Source organism: Phascolarctos cinereus, unplaced genomic scaffold (assembly GCF_003287225.1).
Source record: "Phascolarctos cinereus isolate Bilbo 61053 unplaced genomic scaffold, phaCin_HiC Scaffold_7;HRSCAF=346, whole genome shotgun sequence".
Classification (NCBI taxonomy): domain Eukaryota; kingdom Metazoa; phylum Chordata; class Mammalia; order Diprotodontia; family Phascolarctidae; genus Phascolarctos; species Phascolarctos cinereus.
The window spans coordinates 198,998,512-199,016,253 of NW_027556180.1; the positions used below are offsets into that span (position 1 = coordinate 198,998,512).

General features: G+C 35.6%; 1 protein-coding gene across 1 annotated transcript in view; it reads right to left on the minus strand.

Moving 5' to 3' along the window:
* Positions 1-11,655, minus strand: part of EPHA3 (EPH receptor A3) — a 436,320-nt gene extending 424,665 nt beyond the window's left edge. Inside the window, exon 1 of the mRNA XM_020974820.2 lies at positions 11,461-11,655. Coding sequence (XP_020830479.1) covers positions 11,461-11,548 — 88 coding nt within the window. The 5' untranslated portion in view covers positions 11,549-11,655. The remainder of the gene's footprint in view (positions 1-11,460) is intronic.
* Positions 11,656-17,742: the final 6,087 nt, after the last annotated feature.

The window sequence follows — 17,742 nt, forward strand, 5'->3', positions numbered from 1 at the left end:
AACAAAACAAAAAAACTAATAAATGTGCTGAAATAGTTGAATGCATTTAATGTATATATACTTCTTTAGTTATAGAGAAGCAACAACCTAATTTGTTTTCATTGTCCCCATTAAATACCCTCAAATGCTTCTGCAGGTCAACTGTCATCTCACAGTTTGGATACAGCAACTGCTTTTCCAGCTCTCTGCCATCTTTGAAAGTCATAGACCAGTAATGTTACAAAACAAAACAAAAGTGTTCAAATGTCAAATCAAATTTAAACAGCTGCAAAAACTAAGTCAGTATTTTGGTCTGGGTTTTGTTTTGTTTCTCCTTACCAATTTGTCTTTAAGAAGACTTTGTTTGATTTTATCAAAATTCCAAGACATTATCTGTTCACCCAGAGAAATTAATTTAGCCCATATTTTGGAAAAGGGTCAGCTTAAACAGCATGGGAGGAGGGTGGGAGAAAGTAGCGAACTGAGGGGCTACAGAGAATACTACCATACTACAAAAGACGTGTCAGTAAGAGCTACTATAAATTGTTTTTGCAAAGGCAAAGAATGAGCCAAGTGATTATCAAAAATATAACCATTTTTCCCATCCTCATTTGTACTCAAAGGAAGCAATACAATATACCACTGTATTTTGAATATACGGGTCACTGTGCACTCTAAATTAATACTATCTTTCTCAATATGGAACTAAGTCCATACGAAATCTCTAGATATTTGTAAATATAGAGTTAGGGCTGAAAATCCAGAAACAAAAATGTAGTTAACTGTTAACAATGTGCTACCTCTCTCTTTTGAGTCCTGTTGAGATAGTTGAAGAAATTTTAAAATCCCATATTGATGAGAAAACAGTTTTACCATATGTAAAGGTAAAAAAAAAAGTAAAGGCCTAAATTTTTACTAGAATAGGCAGATCCCAGTCTAGTTTACACAGTTATATGTATCTATTTTTAAAATAATCTTCAGATGATTTTTCCTTGATGAATAAACAATCCACAGCAAAGCAAAGTTAATCTTGCTTGTAGATCCCAATAAAATTACACCCAAGAACCAATTGGCTGTCTCTCACTTCCTTTTAATAAATTTACTAGGTATAGGAAGATAACTGAGTAAGCATAATGATTCAGATCCTGAATTTAAAAAAAAATGGAGAAAAGCAAAGCTACCCAATATTAAGAATCTGTTATAACTTAGCAAGATTTATTTTGTGTTGATTGGAGGAGCAAGTCAATGCAAACTTTCCAATGAAATAGATTAAAGTGAGTTACCTATTTAAATAATCCACTAGAAATCAGGCAGCAAGCATTTAAGCGCCTGTTATCAGATACCAATGCTGGGTATAGAAAGACAAAAATGAAATAGCACCTACAGTTAAGGAATTAACATCTTATAGTGAAGACAACATGTACATAATTAAGTAAGTACAAAATGAATCCTCAGAGTCTGCTTCTAATCAGGGAACCTTAATTAATTTGGGGCCCAATACATCTTCTTTAATATTTTGATAAATATTTCAATATTATTGGTTTCCTATGTAATAGTATATATTGTACTTTGTACTTTTAAAAATATGTTTCTTGAAAAGGGTCCATAGGCTTCAACAGACTGCCAAAGTGGTCCATGACACAGAAAAGGTTAAGAACTCTCAGCTTGAACCCTTCTCATTTATTCTTATAAGTATGCTTCAATGTGGAAACTACTTAAGTGTTTTCATGTGAACACAGTGGAATAGCACAGTGATAACAGTAGAAAAAAATTTTGTGTCATTTTGAAGAAACCAAGACACTAAAACTTTGATTTGGAAAACTGACATCATCAATATTCTATTTTTGCTGTTTGCCAGGTTAACAGAATTTATGGAGGTAATTAATGAACAACATATGTGCTGAAATGTCTATGTGAAAAAATATAATTGTCCTTGACTTAATTTGCTATTTTTCAAGGCTATAACTAGCTACCTTCCATCAGTGCTTCCAAATGTATAAAGTACTTTTTTAATATGAAAGACGTCTCTAAACTAAAAATCACTATTTCTTGTTCCTACTTTAAGACTTTTGCCTCTACTTTTAGGAATCGGATAAAATTGTGGTGGAAGAGGAAGGAATATAATTTTGAGAACTGTGTGTTTCTCACAAAAAAAATTTCCCCCTAAGTCCCTCAGGGCATTCTATATTGCAAACCCACTTTTCCTCTGAATGAATCCCAGAGAAATCTATAGCCCTGTAGTGCATTTTTCCCAACTCATAAATCAACAAGCATTTATTAAGGACCTACTTTGTGCCAATGACTGCTCTAGGCACTAGGGATACAATCACAAAGAAAAAACATCTCCTGTTCTCAAGGAGCATACATTCTATCAGGGATTGTGATACCAACTTGCATGTCTGAGAGACAGAGAGAGAGAGAGAGAGAGGGAGAAAGAGAGAGAGAGAGAGAGAGAGAGAGAGAGAGAGAGAGAGAGAGAGTGTGTGTGTGTGTGTGTATTGGGGGGGTGGAGCCAGAAAGGGAAGGTCAAAAATTCTTAACTTCCCAGCATGTTTTAACTGAAACAAAGTAAATTATTTTAGTTTCTTCCTCCACAGCTCTTCCCCTGCCCCTACCATGACAGATCATAAAATTTAGAGCTGAAAAGGGCCTCAGGGGTGCGGAACCTGCAACCTCCAGGCCACATGTGGCCTTCTAGGTCCTTGGGGGTGGCCTTTTGTCTGAGTCTAAGTTTTACAGAACATCCTTTTACATCCTTTTATGAAGGGGATGTGAAGTTTGCATCCTGTCAAAGGGCTGCACTTGAAGACCTAGAGGGCCACATGCAGCCTCGAGGCTACAGGTTCCCCAATGTCCAATTTAATTTTTATTTTTATTTATTTATTTACAAATTAGGAAACTGACACAACTGGACCTCAAATGTTGTACAAAGATACAGAGAAGAGCAGGTAACCCAGCCAGTACCCAAACCAGGTCCTCTGACTTCAAATCCAGTACTCTTAAAAATACCCTATGTATGGAGTATACATACAAGAATTTTATGTACAAAGGTTTTATGGGGTTTTGTTTTTTGTTTTAATTTTTGCAAAACACCTTTCTTGTACATCAAAACAACCCTGTGAGTAAGTTAAGGTACATCTGATCACCACTTCACATTTGGGAAATGTAATTATCTCCCTTGATGGAGAGGAAAACAGGTTAACAAATACTAACTTAGAATTTAAGGCTTAATGCTTACAATAGAGAGGTAAGATCTGAGAAGAGGGAAGAGTAGGTCTTAAAACAAAAAAAGCAGAAATTTTTTTTTTCCCCAAAGAGAGGTGCTGGGAACTACACACTGAAGAATTAAAAAATATTAACAAGATTATTGGAGGACCCCCATCTCTAGGATCCAAGAGAGCATTTAAGAGCAATCACAGGTCTGGGAGCAACTCCAATCCTTTTCCTAGAGTGGTCCACCCTTCTCCGGACAGATTCTCCTTTTGTCAATCTCAGAATTAATGTGTTACTGCATTTGAAATCCTAGCAACCCCATATTCTGTATGACACTCACAGAGATTTCAATGGATCGCAGATCCAAATAGGAATATCCTCAGGAAGTGCAGGCTTGACACCCTCTCTTCCTTTCTCTAAAAGCTCCCGAGGCATAGATCTACAGATAAAGAGCCTCTCCTAGGCACAGCTTCCCGCCTCCACTATAACCCCACTCCCCATTAAAACACACACACACACACACACACACACACACACACACACACACACACACACTCCCCAGGGAGTCAGAGGGTTTCAGCTTCTCAGTTTCTTCAGTGAGAGAGGCTCTTCCCTGAGAAAAGAACAGCGAGAATAGGAGGGGGTGGGGACAGCCAGCCAGATCGGGGCTCTCAGTTTCCTGGGGGTGGGGAGAGTGAGGGTCACACAAAGCCGGGGCCCAACTGAGGTATGGAGAGCACACAGGGACACCGAAAGGGTGGGGAGCAGAGCTCCAAGCATGGACTAACTCATCTCTCAGCACAGATTAGGCACAGGGTTCTTATCTTTTAAATGTGTGTGAACCATGCATACATACAAAGCCACAAAGGCTTACTTTATATATGCATATTAATTAAAGGGTGTAGATTGTTCTCTCTCAGCCTAAAGGGTGGTGGGAAGATTCTCTTCCCTTAAGGCGAGGATATCTAATGCAATAGCCATCAGAAAAAAACAAAAACATAAAAACCCAGCCACAAACCATTTCCCTCAATAAAGCTGAAGCACACTTACTCACAAATATCTACCCCATCAGTAGAAAAAGGGGATATATATATGTATATATATATATATGTAAGAACACACATGGAGAAGCACTCCCTGGGAAGCTTTTGATATGCTGCATAATACAATTTCTACTTGTAACACCTTTAAGGCTTGCCTTAATAGTTGTTAGATGAAGCTTTTAGTCCCTGCATTGTCAGCAGCCCATACCCATCTTTGTCCTCTGTTCAGAATTATTTGCACTAACTTTCTTCTTCTGAAAGGTAAACTTTGCAACTTGGTCTAAATTAAAAATATAACCTGAATAATGTCACACGAAGAAAGAAGAAAGCATTGCTAATGCTTTGCTCTGCCATCCATGGTAAACACTGTTTCCCCCTTTTTCTCCACTATTTACTTAATTGCTTGTACAACTCTACCACTTTTTATTATTATTATTATTATTATTCTCTCTCTCTGCAATTATTCTGACTTCAGCATTTTTTTTAGTAGATCACTTGGATTTTCGCCCTTTGCTTTGACTAGAACAGCAGGACATAGTTTAGAAAATGAGGGGGGGAAAAAGGTTTCCACTTTCAGGGCTTCCAGTTTAATAACATCACTCCAAGTTTAAGGCTTTATTTGGTGCAGCAGTTTTATTCCATCCTCCCTCCGTATGCATTTACCCAGGCAGCAGAATGGGAGGTGTTTTGGGTTGGTTTTTTTTTGGTTAATGTCTTGAAGTTTTCCTTGAGCAAACACTACCTGCTGTCAAAAAAGTGTCTGTATGTGGGGGTGGATGGGTGAGGAAGGTGTGTAGTAGAGTGTATAAAACTGGGGAAAGCTTACTATTGTTAACATATATGTAAAATAGCTCAGAACCCGGCCTGGAACAAAGTAGGTGCTTAATAGATACTTATTGATTGAATGATTAAAGAGTTAAAAATCACTATTGTGATTTTTACTAAAATTGACTATCTAGCAAGTATGTTAAATTCCCTCTATGGGGTGGGGGGGAGGCTGTTACAGATTCTACATAAATTTTTTTGAGCATTTTATTGAGCTATTTGGATAATAGGACTCTCATACTATTTATATTTTTCTCTCCATGGTCTATTTGTGCTCTCTTTCCACTTGTAAAGACTTTTTACAAAACTGAGCCTATTTTCATACCAAGTAAAACTGGCAGAAGGTAAAATATTTAGTAAGTGACTTTCCCTGTGGAGATCCCTCTTGTCCAGGCTCCACCAGTACATGATATCAAGCATCTGGTAGCCGTGGTGCCTTCGAGGTGACATGGCTGAAAGGCACACATGCCCTGGCCTTGATCTTTTTTCTAAACTGGGGCATCTTTCTTTGCTTGATTAATTCAACAGTTCAGTATTCAGCTTTTTATAAATGCTCTAGTATTACTTTGATGAAACACAATTTTGCTTAAACTCCAAAAAGCTGAATATACTTTATAACCATTTAAGTTTGAACTTCTTAAAGAAATCAAGAGGCAGCCTAAGTCTATGTTATACCTGGATGAGTAACATAATGGATGTTTTGTGCCACCAGCCAAGCTTTTATATGAAAAAGCTGTGGAATGCTACTTGTGCATTTGGTAACAGCTCAGTAGTGACCCTCACTGGTGATAAAATCCAGATCTCTTAAGACAAAACCCAAAAAGAGAACACCTGCATCCGTACATCTAAACCTTTCATCAAATGGGGATTACATGAAAACAACTAGTAACAGGTTTGGGGGTAAGGGCGTAGTTGGAGATTATATTATTTACAAAATAAAATCAGAAAACAGCTGATAGAAAAGTAGTTGCACAAGGCAATGTTATCTCAAATACCTACTTGCCCTCAACAACCTATATTCACGGAAAACAAAATTATTCCAAAGTTGTTCAAATAAAAAGGCAGGCCACATCACAGATAGATTAAGTGACTTTTAATTTTTTAGACGTAACAGTATTTATAAATTTAAGATTTAGCACTTTGGTTTTCTTGAAAATGGTATGCCTTGAATTTTTAACTTTGCAGTTTTCATTACCACGTTCCCGTTTGTTAGAAAGTTAGTAAGTCAAATATGCTATGGAGAAACTTAGTTTTCTTGGTAAAACTTTTGTAATACATCAGAGTGTCAAGTGTATTGGATAATTTAAAATAGTGCACATTTTATATTTCTAATGGATTTTTCCTTTCAGATAGCACATCAAGGAAAGGTAATATATCAAAAAGTATAAAAATAATATGATTACAAAAGCAAACAAAATTTTTAAGTATTAAAAGATCAATGGCTCCCAGTTCTGCTTGAACAAAAATAGTGAATTTCTTCATGGAATTCGGCATTTCAAGAACCAAAGTGAAACTTTGAAAATCTGCAATCCAAGAAGTCTAAGAAGAAAATATATAACTTTACGAAAAAAAATTGTATATAAAACTTATGAAATCTACTAAATATACTGTTGAAGGGTGACAACTCTAATACCATAGTTTGGATTTCTTTTTATTAGGTGAACTTTAATTTGGGGTTTTTTGTTTGTTTCTTTTCGGGTTTGTTTCTTTATAAGGGTCAACTGTATGCTTTATATCTCTCAACATTCAGTGTCACCAGTACTCTTCCTATCAAACATCACCATGATCCCATTAAGACATGTGGTCGGGAAAATGTATGAAATAATTTCTCTACTGCAGTTCTTATAGTTATTTAAATGTAAACAATGCATAGTTCAATTGATTATATTTTTAGAACATATCAGAAAGACTTTTTTACCATAGCACCAATAACATAAAAGTAGAAAAATATTACATCTACAATTCCATACATTGTTGTAAAAAGTTATGTAATTGTGAATTTATGCCAATGACTTGTGTGAAACATGGTTATGTTATAAAAGCAGGATATGCTGAGTACCAGTATGAACATTTTTTCCCAGCTTCAGATGGTGTAAACATATTATCAATATCTACTTAATTAGGAAATTATATATTCAAAATAAATTTATTTTATGCTGTACTTTTGATAGGTTACAAGAAGTTTCCTGTCTGCACAGTCAAAATATTATCCAAGCAATTCAGGTTGTCAGTAAAAGCTTAAACAAATTTGCTGATAATCCTGTTAATGACCTAGGTCAAGTGTTAACTGTTGTGGGTTATAAAACAGTAAAATTAGTTTCTAGTTTCTAGTACCTCCAGGCAAAAAGCACACTTACAGAAAGATCAGAACAAAACTATTAAATTACAGAAATATACAACTCATTCAATTGAGTGTAATATGTAGCAGTTAGAAACCACTTGCTGTTGAAATAAAAATGTTTTCTTTCCAAAGGTTATATATGCGTACATGTACAGATGTGTTTTATTATATATGTATCTATATACACATAAGTATACATAAATGTTTACATGTATGTGTGTATGTATTAGTTGAAATAATGGTATGGGAGTTTTCTATGTACTTTTCAAGCACAGTGTATTTGAATGTTAAGGATTGACAGTTGAAAAGTTTTTTTTTCCACAGTAGGAAAAACAAACATTAATAAAATATTAATTCTTACTGATATTTACCTATTACTTAATGGGCAGTTCACGCTGAACTTTATTGTACATTCACTAGTTTTTCTTTTAAACTTTAAACAAAACCATGCCACTAAGTGATCAGAAAATTTCAAGTACCTAGGGAGTTGAAAAAATGGGAAAGATGTTTTGTTTAGAAATGACTCCATATAGTGCTTTATGAAGTCACATATTTTTGTGATCTGGTATATGCTAACATATCAAGGACCAATGATTTATTATTTTTAAACAACCAATATTGTATCTGCATACCAAATTTGCAAATCCGTCCAGAAATATTTTATACTATATTTATGTACAACTATATTGTTCTAATTTTTATGGTGTTGAATTTTACAAGATTTAATTTCACTGTTGAGGTGTTGCACTATGTCAGTGTCATGGTAATACAAATGCATGAACATTTGCAGAAAAAAAAACAGCGTTTTTACTTCTTGATAAATAAATTTGACTCAATTACCCTTAAACAGGAAGCTTTGAAAAATAGCAAATTATTCAGTAAATATTTTGTCCTATCCTAAATGAGACAAAATCAATAAAAGCAAAGTTTTCACCACTGTTTTCTCATAGTCTTTTACTCATCCATTCTCATAATTTATGGGAAAGATGGGGAGTGGTTTAGAAAAGACAAGTCAAGAGAGGTAAATGCAAATCTCTAAATATTAATTACCATACAATTCTTATATTATCATTTTTCCTTATGAAAAGGAGTAGTTTTTCATTTAGGGGACTACTGTCTGGATGTCAGATCAACCTGAGAAACAGAAAGGTTCCTCCAATCCAAACTTTAAGTTCAAGTTCACGCTGAAGGGTTTAGAGTTGTAGATTGTTCATATACGCAAATTATGAACATATATTTTTAATTGTTTCCAGGGAGTTTGGTTATAAAGTATTATGCAAACAAAAACAAATTTCTAATTCTGCTTAAATTTATTTCTAAATTCATTTTTTATTGTCCTAGGTACCAAGCATTTCAATTTGTACATTAATTCCCAAATCTTTTAATCAGAAAAGATCACATGCCTATTAATCTAATGACAAGCTTTAGATCTTTTCTTTAGTTCTTTTATCATTCATTGTTTTATGAGATCTCAAAAAATATCCAAAAGACATGCTTCTTCAGTAGAATACAAGTGAAATCGATAATCTGAGCAATTTTCTAAATGAGATCTGATAAATGAGTTTAAGTTCTTTAGTACTAGATCACAATTATGTAGAACTTTAAGGTTTAAGTATACCCTGCACTTTATGAAAAAACTAAGTTCAATGTGAATCTTCCTTGCACAATATTTCCTCAAATAAAATGTCAAAATTACTATGTAACCGAGGGGGGGAGGGTTGGAGGAGAGGCAGGAACAATACATTATTAACATTATTAGGAAAATGACCCAAATTTTCAGAAGTGTCTCAATCTGTGCAAATTAATGTCTTCAGAAAATGGCATGTGTGTTTTGTGTGCCAATATTTTATTTGCCAGTGATGTGGAATCTGTGAAGTTTCATGCTGTCTAACACAACTGCACTAATACTCAGTATTGTTTTTTTCTAATCAAATATTTGCACAAACCTTAGACTAGGCTAATAGGATTTATTTACAACCACAAAAGTTTACATTTTAATTTTTATTCCTAAGGAAATAGGAAAGCCTATAAGAGAAAGAAAAAGTTGCCTTTGGAATGATCTTTTGGAAGGATTAATTATTTTATGAATGATAGAGGAATTTTCATAAAATAAAATAGTAAACATAGCAAAATATTTTAACATATTCATGTGAATATGTACATACACAGATGCAGGTGTTAAAAGCACACTATATGCACACATGTGTGAATGCATGGATGTACCTAAAGCATGCTTTCAACACATATATGTATATCTCTAAGTTTACATTTACATACAGTATGGTTTCAACCATTCTTTGAGTGTATGCATACATACAGTATAGTTTCAATAATAATTAACTCCCTGAAATGGATTCTTTTTTTTCAATATTTTGTTAATTACAACAGTCTTATTATTAGAGCATCAATCTTACAGTTTTACACAGTTATATCTTCTATAAACACAAAAATCTCCAGATTATTTATATACATGATCACTAAAAGCAGTTAACTTAATAGTTTATTAATCTTCCAAATGAATACCACTTATCAAGCAGCTGTAGAAAGAACAATATTGTTTTCCATTTTAAATTATGCACAATATTTAATTCCTTTAATCATTTCAAAATCTTAAAATCTGATTTTTATTCATGGATACTATATCTGCGTAAAAAAATAACCAAGACTGCCTTTCATCCAAGAAGAGTTGGCAGTGTCTTTCAAATAACTATTAATTTGGTCTACAGAGCAGTCTAATGGATGGAAATGATTTTTGTGATCTTTACATACTAGCATATTCAGTTTCACAATTTAGAGAGAACGAAAGTCTAAAAAGAAAAATTCATAAATTTATGCATTATCTGCTAAAATTAAATGGCCAGGCTGTAAACAAATTTCATAAATATAAAAGCTTAATTTTATTCTTTCCTTATCAATGAAAGTAGGTCACTAAAAAAGAGTGTCAATCTTCTTATTTAATGAAAAAGTTTCAAAACATTTTAAATTGTCCATTGAATTTACTATTTATAAATAAAAAGCTTAGTATTGACTTAAATATCATTGATCCAATAGCAAATGTTTAATTTTATTATTGTTTGAAAATTATAATTACTAATAAGACATCAGAGCTTCAAATTCTTCATTATGCACCCAATTACTCAATGAAATGTGCATGATAGTTAAGGATTGTCCCCATGAACTTTATATTCAAGATGGATTAGAATGATAGATTAGAAAATGATAAAGCGCCTAATACGTATGCAGTATTACAGAAAAGATAGAAGCTATTAGCATTGGTTTTGCATATTTATCAGGTGAAAAGGTACATACATCCATTGTAAGGAGGAAAATTCGGTATCAACAAAGTGCCATTCACTTTGTTGTATTCTTTCTGGGCTTCCCATTAGCTAAATCACCTCATCTGCCTAGGATCTATACACAATTTAATATATTTGCTTATTTTCACATGTACATGCTCAAAACTAAGCTTCCCAAAATTCCTATAAATGTTATTTATACGGATGATAGCACATGTCTGTTCCGCGCAGTGAAACATCACCTTTGTGAGATGCATTGAACTTCAATATCTAGGCAGTAAAGTAATCACACCAAATCTTTTTACCCAACTACAGGCTCCTTTTACTCCATCCAAAACAAAAAAAGCCACAATTCTTAATATATTTTACCTATCTTTAGGGATGAGCTAAAGATTTGGAGATAAAAGAAAAGTGCTTTTTTTTTCCTGTTAAACTTATTATCTAGGGATCAATAGTCATAATTGGATACTAAAATACTTCTTGGGCTTTTTGGCAATTAACATACTGTAGTGTGCAAATTCGAGCCTTTTTTTTTCTTTTTCTGCGCATAATTTGCAAACAAGGCAATTGTTTGAATTGGCATCCAAATGAAAACACATTCTGAGGATTTATGTTTCTCAAACGAAAATAAAAGCACATCTTCAGTTTACTCTCAGTGCAGTTTCAGCCTATACTACTTTAAAAGAGTGAATAAGGTTTCAATCATAATATACAACGTTAAGGAGTGGAAGAGTTTTGATTGTCATGCCTGTGCTGTGCTTACCTTCATTGGTAGGCTGGACAATCAGTTCCCCAAAGCAGCTGCGAGCTGAGCAGATGAGAAACAGGAGGATGGAGATGTGACAATCCATGTTGCTGGAGCAGAGGGCAGTGAGAAGAGCATATCTCCATGAAGCATGCCACTGATGTGAGGGGGAGAGCTCTGATTGCTGGAGAAGTTACCATGCTCCGCTTGCAGGCTGATGTCAAGTTTGACACTGGAGATAAGGAGGAGTCTTAATGCCTTTCTGCAAGCCTTGCAGAGAGACTCTCACTGGGTCCTAGTGCCCCAGGTACTTACTACTAAAGGAACAGGAGGGCATGCTGATCAGACAGACACACAGAGCAAGGCAGTCACTGATGAGAAACAGCAAGGAAAAAAATCACAAATGGAACAGGAAAACTAGAAGTTGTTGGGAGAGAACAAGGGATGAGGGAGGACTGGGACAGACTATGCTTATTTTCAATGTAAAGCCGCTATTTTATTGTTTGTTATACTTGCTTTGTAGTTTAATTTGTTGAAGAAAACCTTGGAAAGGAGTATCCTGTAAAAGTATAGAAAAATGAAGAAACAGAAACATTTTTTTTTTAATGTACTGGCGTTAGAGCAAAGGGAACATTTCATCTGACCCCCCCAAAAAAATAAATCAGATTGCATCATTTGAAAGGGGTATTGGGGGAATCCAAGTCTACCTTTTAGTGGTAGAGAGTAGCAATATACTCCCCAAGAACCTTTGGAACCCCAAATTTAGTTGACTAAACCTGTCTGCCTTCCTGAATCAGCTCAAACTAAAATTTCCTAAAGGGAATGATGTGAAATTCCTTTAAAAGTTATTCTATACTGTTCTATTTTTTTAAGACCCAAGTCTCAGCCACACACACTTTATTAACTTGTGGCATTACCTTCCAGGGCCCCAATTTCTGAAAATCTCTAGTTTTAGATGAAATGCTATTTTAAAAAATATATACTTAAGTAAGTTTTTTGATTAGTATGTATGTGACATTGTACTTTCCCAAACTGAGAAACAATCACAGGATTCAAAGAAGAGCCCAAAATGTAGCTTAATATTCTGGTCTTGCCTTGTACCTTGTGATTGTTTTTTGGTTTTTTGGTTTTTGTGTTTTTTTTCATCATGTGTATAAATGAGAGTAACACAAATCAAAGCTACAGTTTCTGACAATAAATCACTGAATTCCTTATCACCTTTCTCCCTTCTCATGCATCATTAGCATCTCTGGGGTCTTTGAAATAAACAGTGGCATAATTCACTACTCCCTTCAGCATTTTATTCATTTGCCATCTGATGATATTCAATTACTGTTCTCTCTTGTACCGTATTTGGTTGTATTTAACTATTGTCCAAAGTTGTAATGCCATTGCAGCTTTTCCCCTTTCATTAGAGAGTGATTAGGAAAATTGTAGATCTTATTTTCAATTCCCTTGTTACATAATAAAATAACTCATTACAATAAAAGAATTTTATCATTCTAAGCATTAAGACAATTTATATTCCAAGAAGCATTCCACTGTGTCCCCATGTTATTACCAAACAAATTCCCATTTTCTCACAGGTGACCTATCTTGTATCTGCCACCTATATGGAAAAGAAAAGCAAGATGTTTTCCCCATGGAAGTTTCCTTCCCCGAGCTATTTTAGTGGTAGTGTATTTGAGATACAACCACAGACACAGGGCTTCATTAAGGACTTCAAGAATACTGATCAGTTTCAAAGCTGGAGACTGTGAGTGGTTTAGATAAAATCATAGGGTTATGTGCATATGTTTACAAGGGTCGAGGAATTTTGACTAGTAAACAGAGTTGAGGATTATAGATTTATAGCTAGAAAAGCGTAAAGGTCATATAGTTCAAATCTCTCATTTTACAGATGAAGAACTGAGGCCCAGACAGGCTAAATGATCTACTTGTTGTCACACAGCAAGCCAGTGGTAGAGTGAGGATCCAAACCAAAGTTTTCTGAGTCCAAATTCAACATTCTTTCCATATACCATGCTGCTACAAAAGATTTTAGAAATTCCTTGCTTAAAGCACTTAATTAACAAGTAGGACAGCTAAGTGTCACAGTGGAGAGAGCTGGGGGTCTGGAGTCAGTAAGACGAGTTAAAAGCCATTTGAGACACTTACTAGCTGTGTGACACTGGGCAAGTCACTTACCCCTGTTTGCCTCATTTTCCTCATCTGTCTGGAGAAGGCAATGGCAAACTACTCCAGTGTCTTTGCCAAGAAGACCCCAAATAGGATCACAAAGAGTTGGACACAACTGAACAAGAGTTCAGTAGTAACTGATTCTGTGAATCAATACAACTTGTTTGTATATAGCCATTTGCATGTTGTTTCCCCCATCAGACTAGGAGCTCTTTGGGTAAAGGTACTGCTTTTGTTCATTTGTTTTTATTTGCCTTTTTTTCCTGTCCTTTCTTTCTATCCATGGTAGTTAACACAATGCCTAGCACCTAACAGGTGACTAATAAATGTATCTTGACTGACTGACTGACTTCCATGAATACATTTCACATAAGATACTTGGCTGCTTGGCACCGACTGGGTTGAGACAAGGAAGCAAGTATAAATGTTCTACCCCAGGCCTCCAATAGCTCTCTTGATTTCTTTATTTTCCTCTACCTTATATAGAGATGTAAAGAGACCTTAGAATTCATCTAGCACAGTGGTTTCAATCTCAAATAGAAATGACAGCCACATTCATAAGGATACCTTTGGGTAGTAATTTTCAAATCTAATAATATATATGTATATATGTTTAATTGTATTTTTATTTTGTTAAAAATGTCCCAATTACCTTTTAATTTGGTTCAAGCATCACTCAGGAGTGCCATGGCTGTGACTGACACATCTGATCTAGCTCAGTCCCTCCATTTTAAAGTCAGAGAAATTAAGGCATTAGAGAATGATTTGAACTAGGTCTTTCTGATTCCAAATCTAGATCTCTATCCACTACACCATGCTGCCTCCTTACTCATTTAGGCTAAGGACACAAATCTGTCGGTAAGGGACAAATTTGGTAAGTAGGAAATGTGATAACTTCTCACTAAGCAAATTTTCAAGGGACATTGTAGTTAGTATCCTTTTGGCATTTTTCCAGGATTCTAGTGTGCCTGAAGTCTATTTGGGAGAAATAGGCAATAATTGTCTGGTTCTTCTTCTGAATCAAAGTTGGTTGGTTTTTGTTTGTTTGTTTGTTTAAGCTTTAAACACCAAAACTTGAGAGGAAAGAAAATCCCAAATTTAAATGTCATATTTTAATCATTCTTCCCTCCCTCTCCCCTTTCTTCTACTCTCCCTTTCCCCTTCCTCCTTCCCTCCCTCCTTCCCTCCTTCCTCCCTTCCTTCTTTCCTTCCTTCCTTCCTTCCATTAGACTGTGAGTTCCTTGAGGGCAGGGACTCTTTTTTGCCTCTTTTTGTATCCCCAGTGCTTAGCAGACTACCTGGCTTAATGAGTGCTTAATAAATTTTATTAGCTATCTATTGTTTTTTTTCTGTTTGTTATATGTTTGTAACTTTCTTTCACATTAATTTCTTACTTAAACTTTCAGACTTGGAGACACTTATTAGTAATGGAGTTTGGACAATAAAAGGAACTTTTTCATGATATAAGGGAATAGAAATGCTCTGTTACCCAAAAGTATTCTGTAACGTACATTGTCATAATAGAGATTTGTGCAAACTGTGTTGAGAAAACAATTGACCAGTGCTAATTGTTGTTATACCTTAAAAACATCTACACATAAAACAGTTTTCAGAGATGCTGACTAGGCATTTTACATCTCACTTTGCATCTGCACTGTCCTTCTCAAAGTCCATGTCCTCTAGTAAGCTAGTCCAGCAGCTTGAGCTTCTCCTCTTGTCAATAGTTGGCTTCTCTAATACAGAAATGTCGCAGGCAGTCAGTTCCATTCAATGAACCCAGGATGTCTAAACTTCTCTAATTCATTAGGATGCTTTCAAGCCTCAGTATGCCCACCTATGATGTCAAATCTACTTAGGAAAGAAAATACAAAGTACATGAGAATGGAGGCAGGAAACACAACCCATCCTTTCCCGTCCCCAGAAGAGTAGTCTAGAGACACAGCATATTACTTGCTGGACAGAAATTAAAAACAAGAGACTAAGCCAGAAGTTGTCTCCTCTTTTCAACTGATAAATCACCCTGCCCTCATACTCCATGCCCCCTCCACTGTCACACAGTGGAGGGAAAAGTAAGGCCCAATTTGTTTTTGACGTTTCATGCCAAATGCCAAGTCCTTTCAGTGCTAGATCGACTAAGCCAAAGAATTCATCATCCCATTTGCACCAAAATGCTATCACTCACCTGTTTGAGCAGAAGCAGGTAGGGAAATATCTGCGCCTGCTCTGTATGATCCACTTTATGCTAGTCTCATTCAGTGCCTTTCTATCCCATAGTGGATCATCACAACTTAATTTGTCATTTAACTTGGAAAATTAACTTTACAACAGTATGAAGAACCAGACAATTTACAATTCATCCGTACATTACACTACATTTATAGTTTATCCATCTATTTCAGTACATTTACTATTCATAGGTCCTTAGTTTACATTAAGTCACTAAATCCAATTTAGCATGACATAATCTATTCATCTTTCTTCATGCCAAATTATTATATCCCCAGAATAATTGACTACCTCTTTGCCCCCGAGCTTGCCTTTTTTCAGGCAAGGACTCATGTATAATCCCTGATTCCAAGTTGAAACTTCCTTCTCTGCAGCCACTATAAATTTAAGGCCATTGCTGATTCCCACAAACTCCATTCCAGCAGTCCTCTAAAAAGTGACTTTTCCTTGACTCTCCTTGCTCAATGCAGCTATCAACACCAAGTTCCATTGGCCTTTACTGTTCTTCAACTCCACTGGAACTAGGGTGAGGCCTCCACGGCAGACAAAGCTCTGGACCTGGAATCAAGAAGACCTGGATTCAGATGTTGTCTCTATTATTATGTGATCGTGGGTAAATCACTTAAACCCCCTGGGCATCACTGTTCTTCTTTGTAAGAGGAATGGGCTGAATGAGGTGACCTTTGAAATCCATTGCTCATGATGGCTCACTGCAATTAATCCTTTATTTGTTTTCTGATTTCCCATTTTGTGCCCAGCTTATTTTGTCAATTCACCCATATAATCCTTCTAGAACTCTCTTCACCTGCCACCCTCCTCCCCCACACCCATTACCATGTTTCCTGACTTTACTATTCCCGTTACTCTATTACTATCATGCAAAAGCAGAAGCATAGATTTATAGCTAGAAGTGATTTTATAAGCAATTTAGTCCAATCCCCTCGTTTTATAGGTGCAGAAACTGAGACTCAGATAAAAGAAATTTGCTCGAGTTCACACAGATAGAAAGTGACAGAAGTGGTATTTAAATCCAGAACCTCTGACTTCAAATCTAGCCCTTTCTCTACTATATCTGGCTCCTAAAAACAAACAGACACACACACAGATCTGGAGCAATGTGCCTTAGTCAACCTTGGGTCTACAGATAAAGATTTACCATAACAATATAGAATGGCAATACTGTGGCATGAGGGAAGAGAACTAAACTGGAAACCAGGAAACCAGTATACTGGCTCTGGTTATGGAACCAATGAGTGATGATTTTTGAGCTAGTTCCTTAATCTTTCTCAGCTACAGTTTTCTAATTTGTAAAAGGAAGGAGTGAGGTGAGATCAAGCAGTATGATTGCAGTAGATACAGTCAACAACACCAATTCTCCTAATGAGACATAGGATCACTAGGCCTCAGCATCTGCCTTCCCACTGTTGCCTGTGATATTCTAGGCTTTACCATATGGTGTTTCTCTATGCCCTGCAGTACTCCAGCACTGACATCTTATCAACTTATTTAACCTGGGCCTTGCCGTCTACCTCACTCAGCACTCTTAGGACTTAAGGACCTTTCTGCCCTAAAGCAGAACTTTCTTTTACTTGTTATCTGCTCCAAATGGAATTGTTGTTCACTTTTTGTTTTTTTAAAAATGACCAATGACTTGATTTGCCAGTTAATTGGACTTAAATGAGGCAGAGTTGCACAGTTATAAGCCTAGTTCTCTTTTCCAGAATCATTGAAATCCACTGGCAGAACAAAGGTCAAGACAACTGGCAATGACCCAGGATGCAGTGGATGACCTTAGATACCTGACCAAGCTCTAAGCCCTCCGCAGTACCTGGTTCAGCTACCTTCATGGCCTTTGGAACAAATTGTTCTCATCTTCCCATTCTGGAAAGTCTTCAC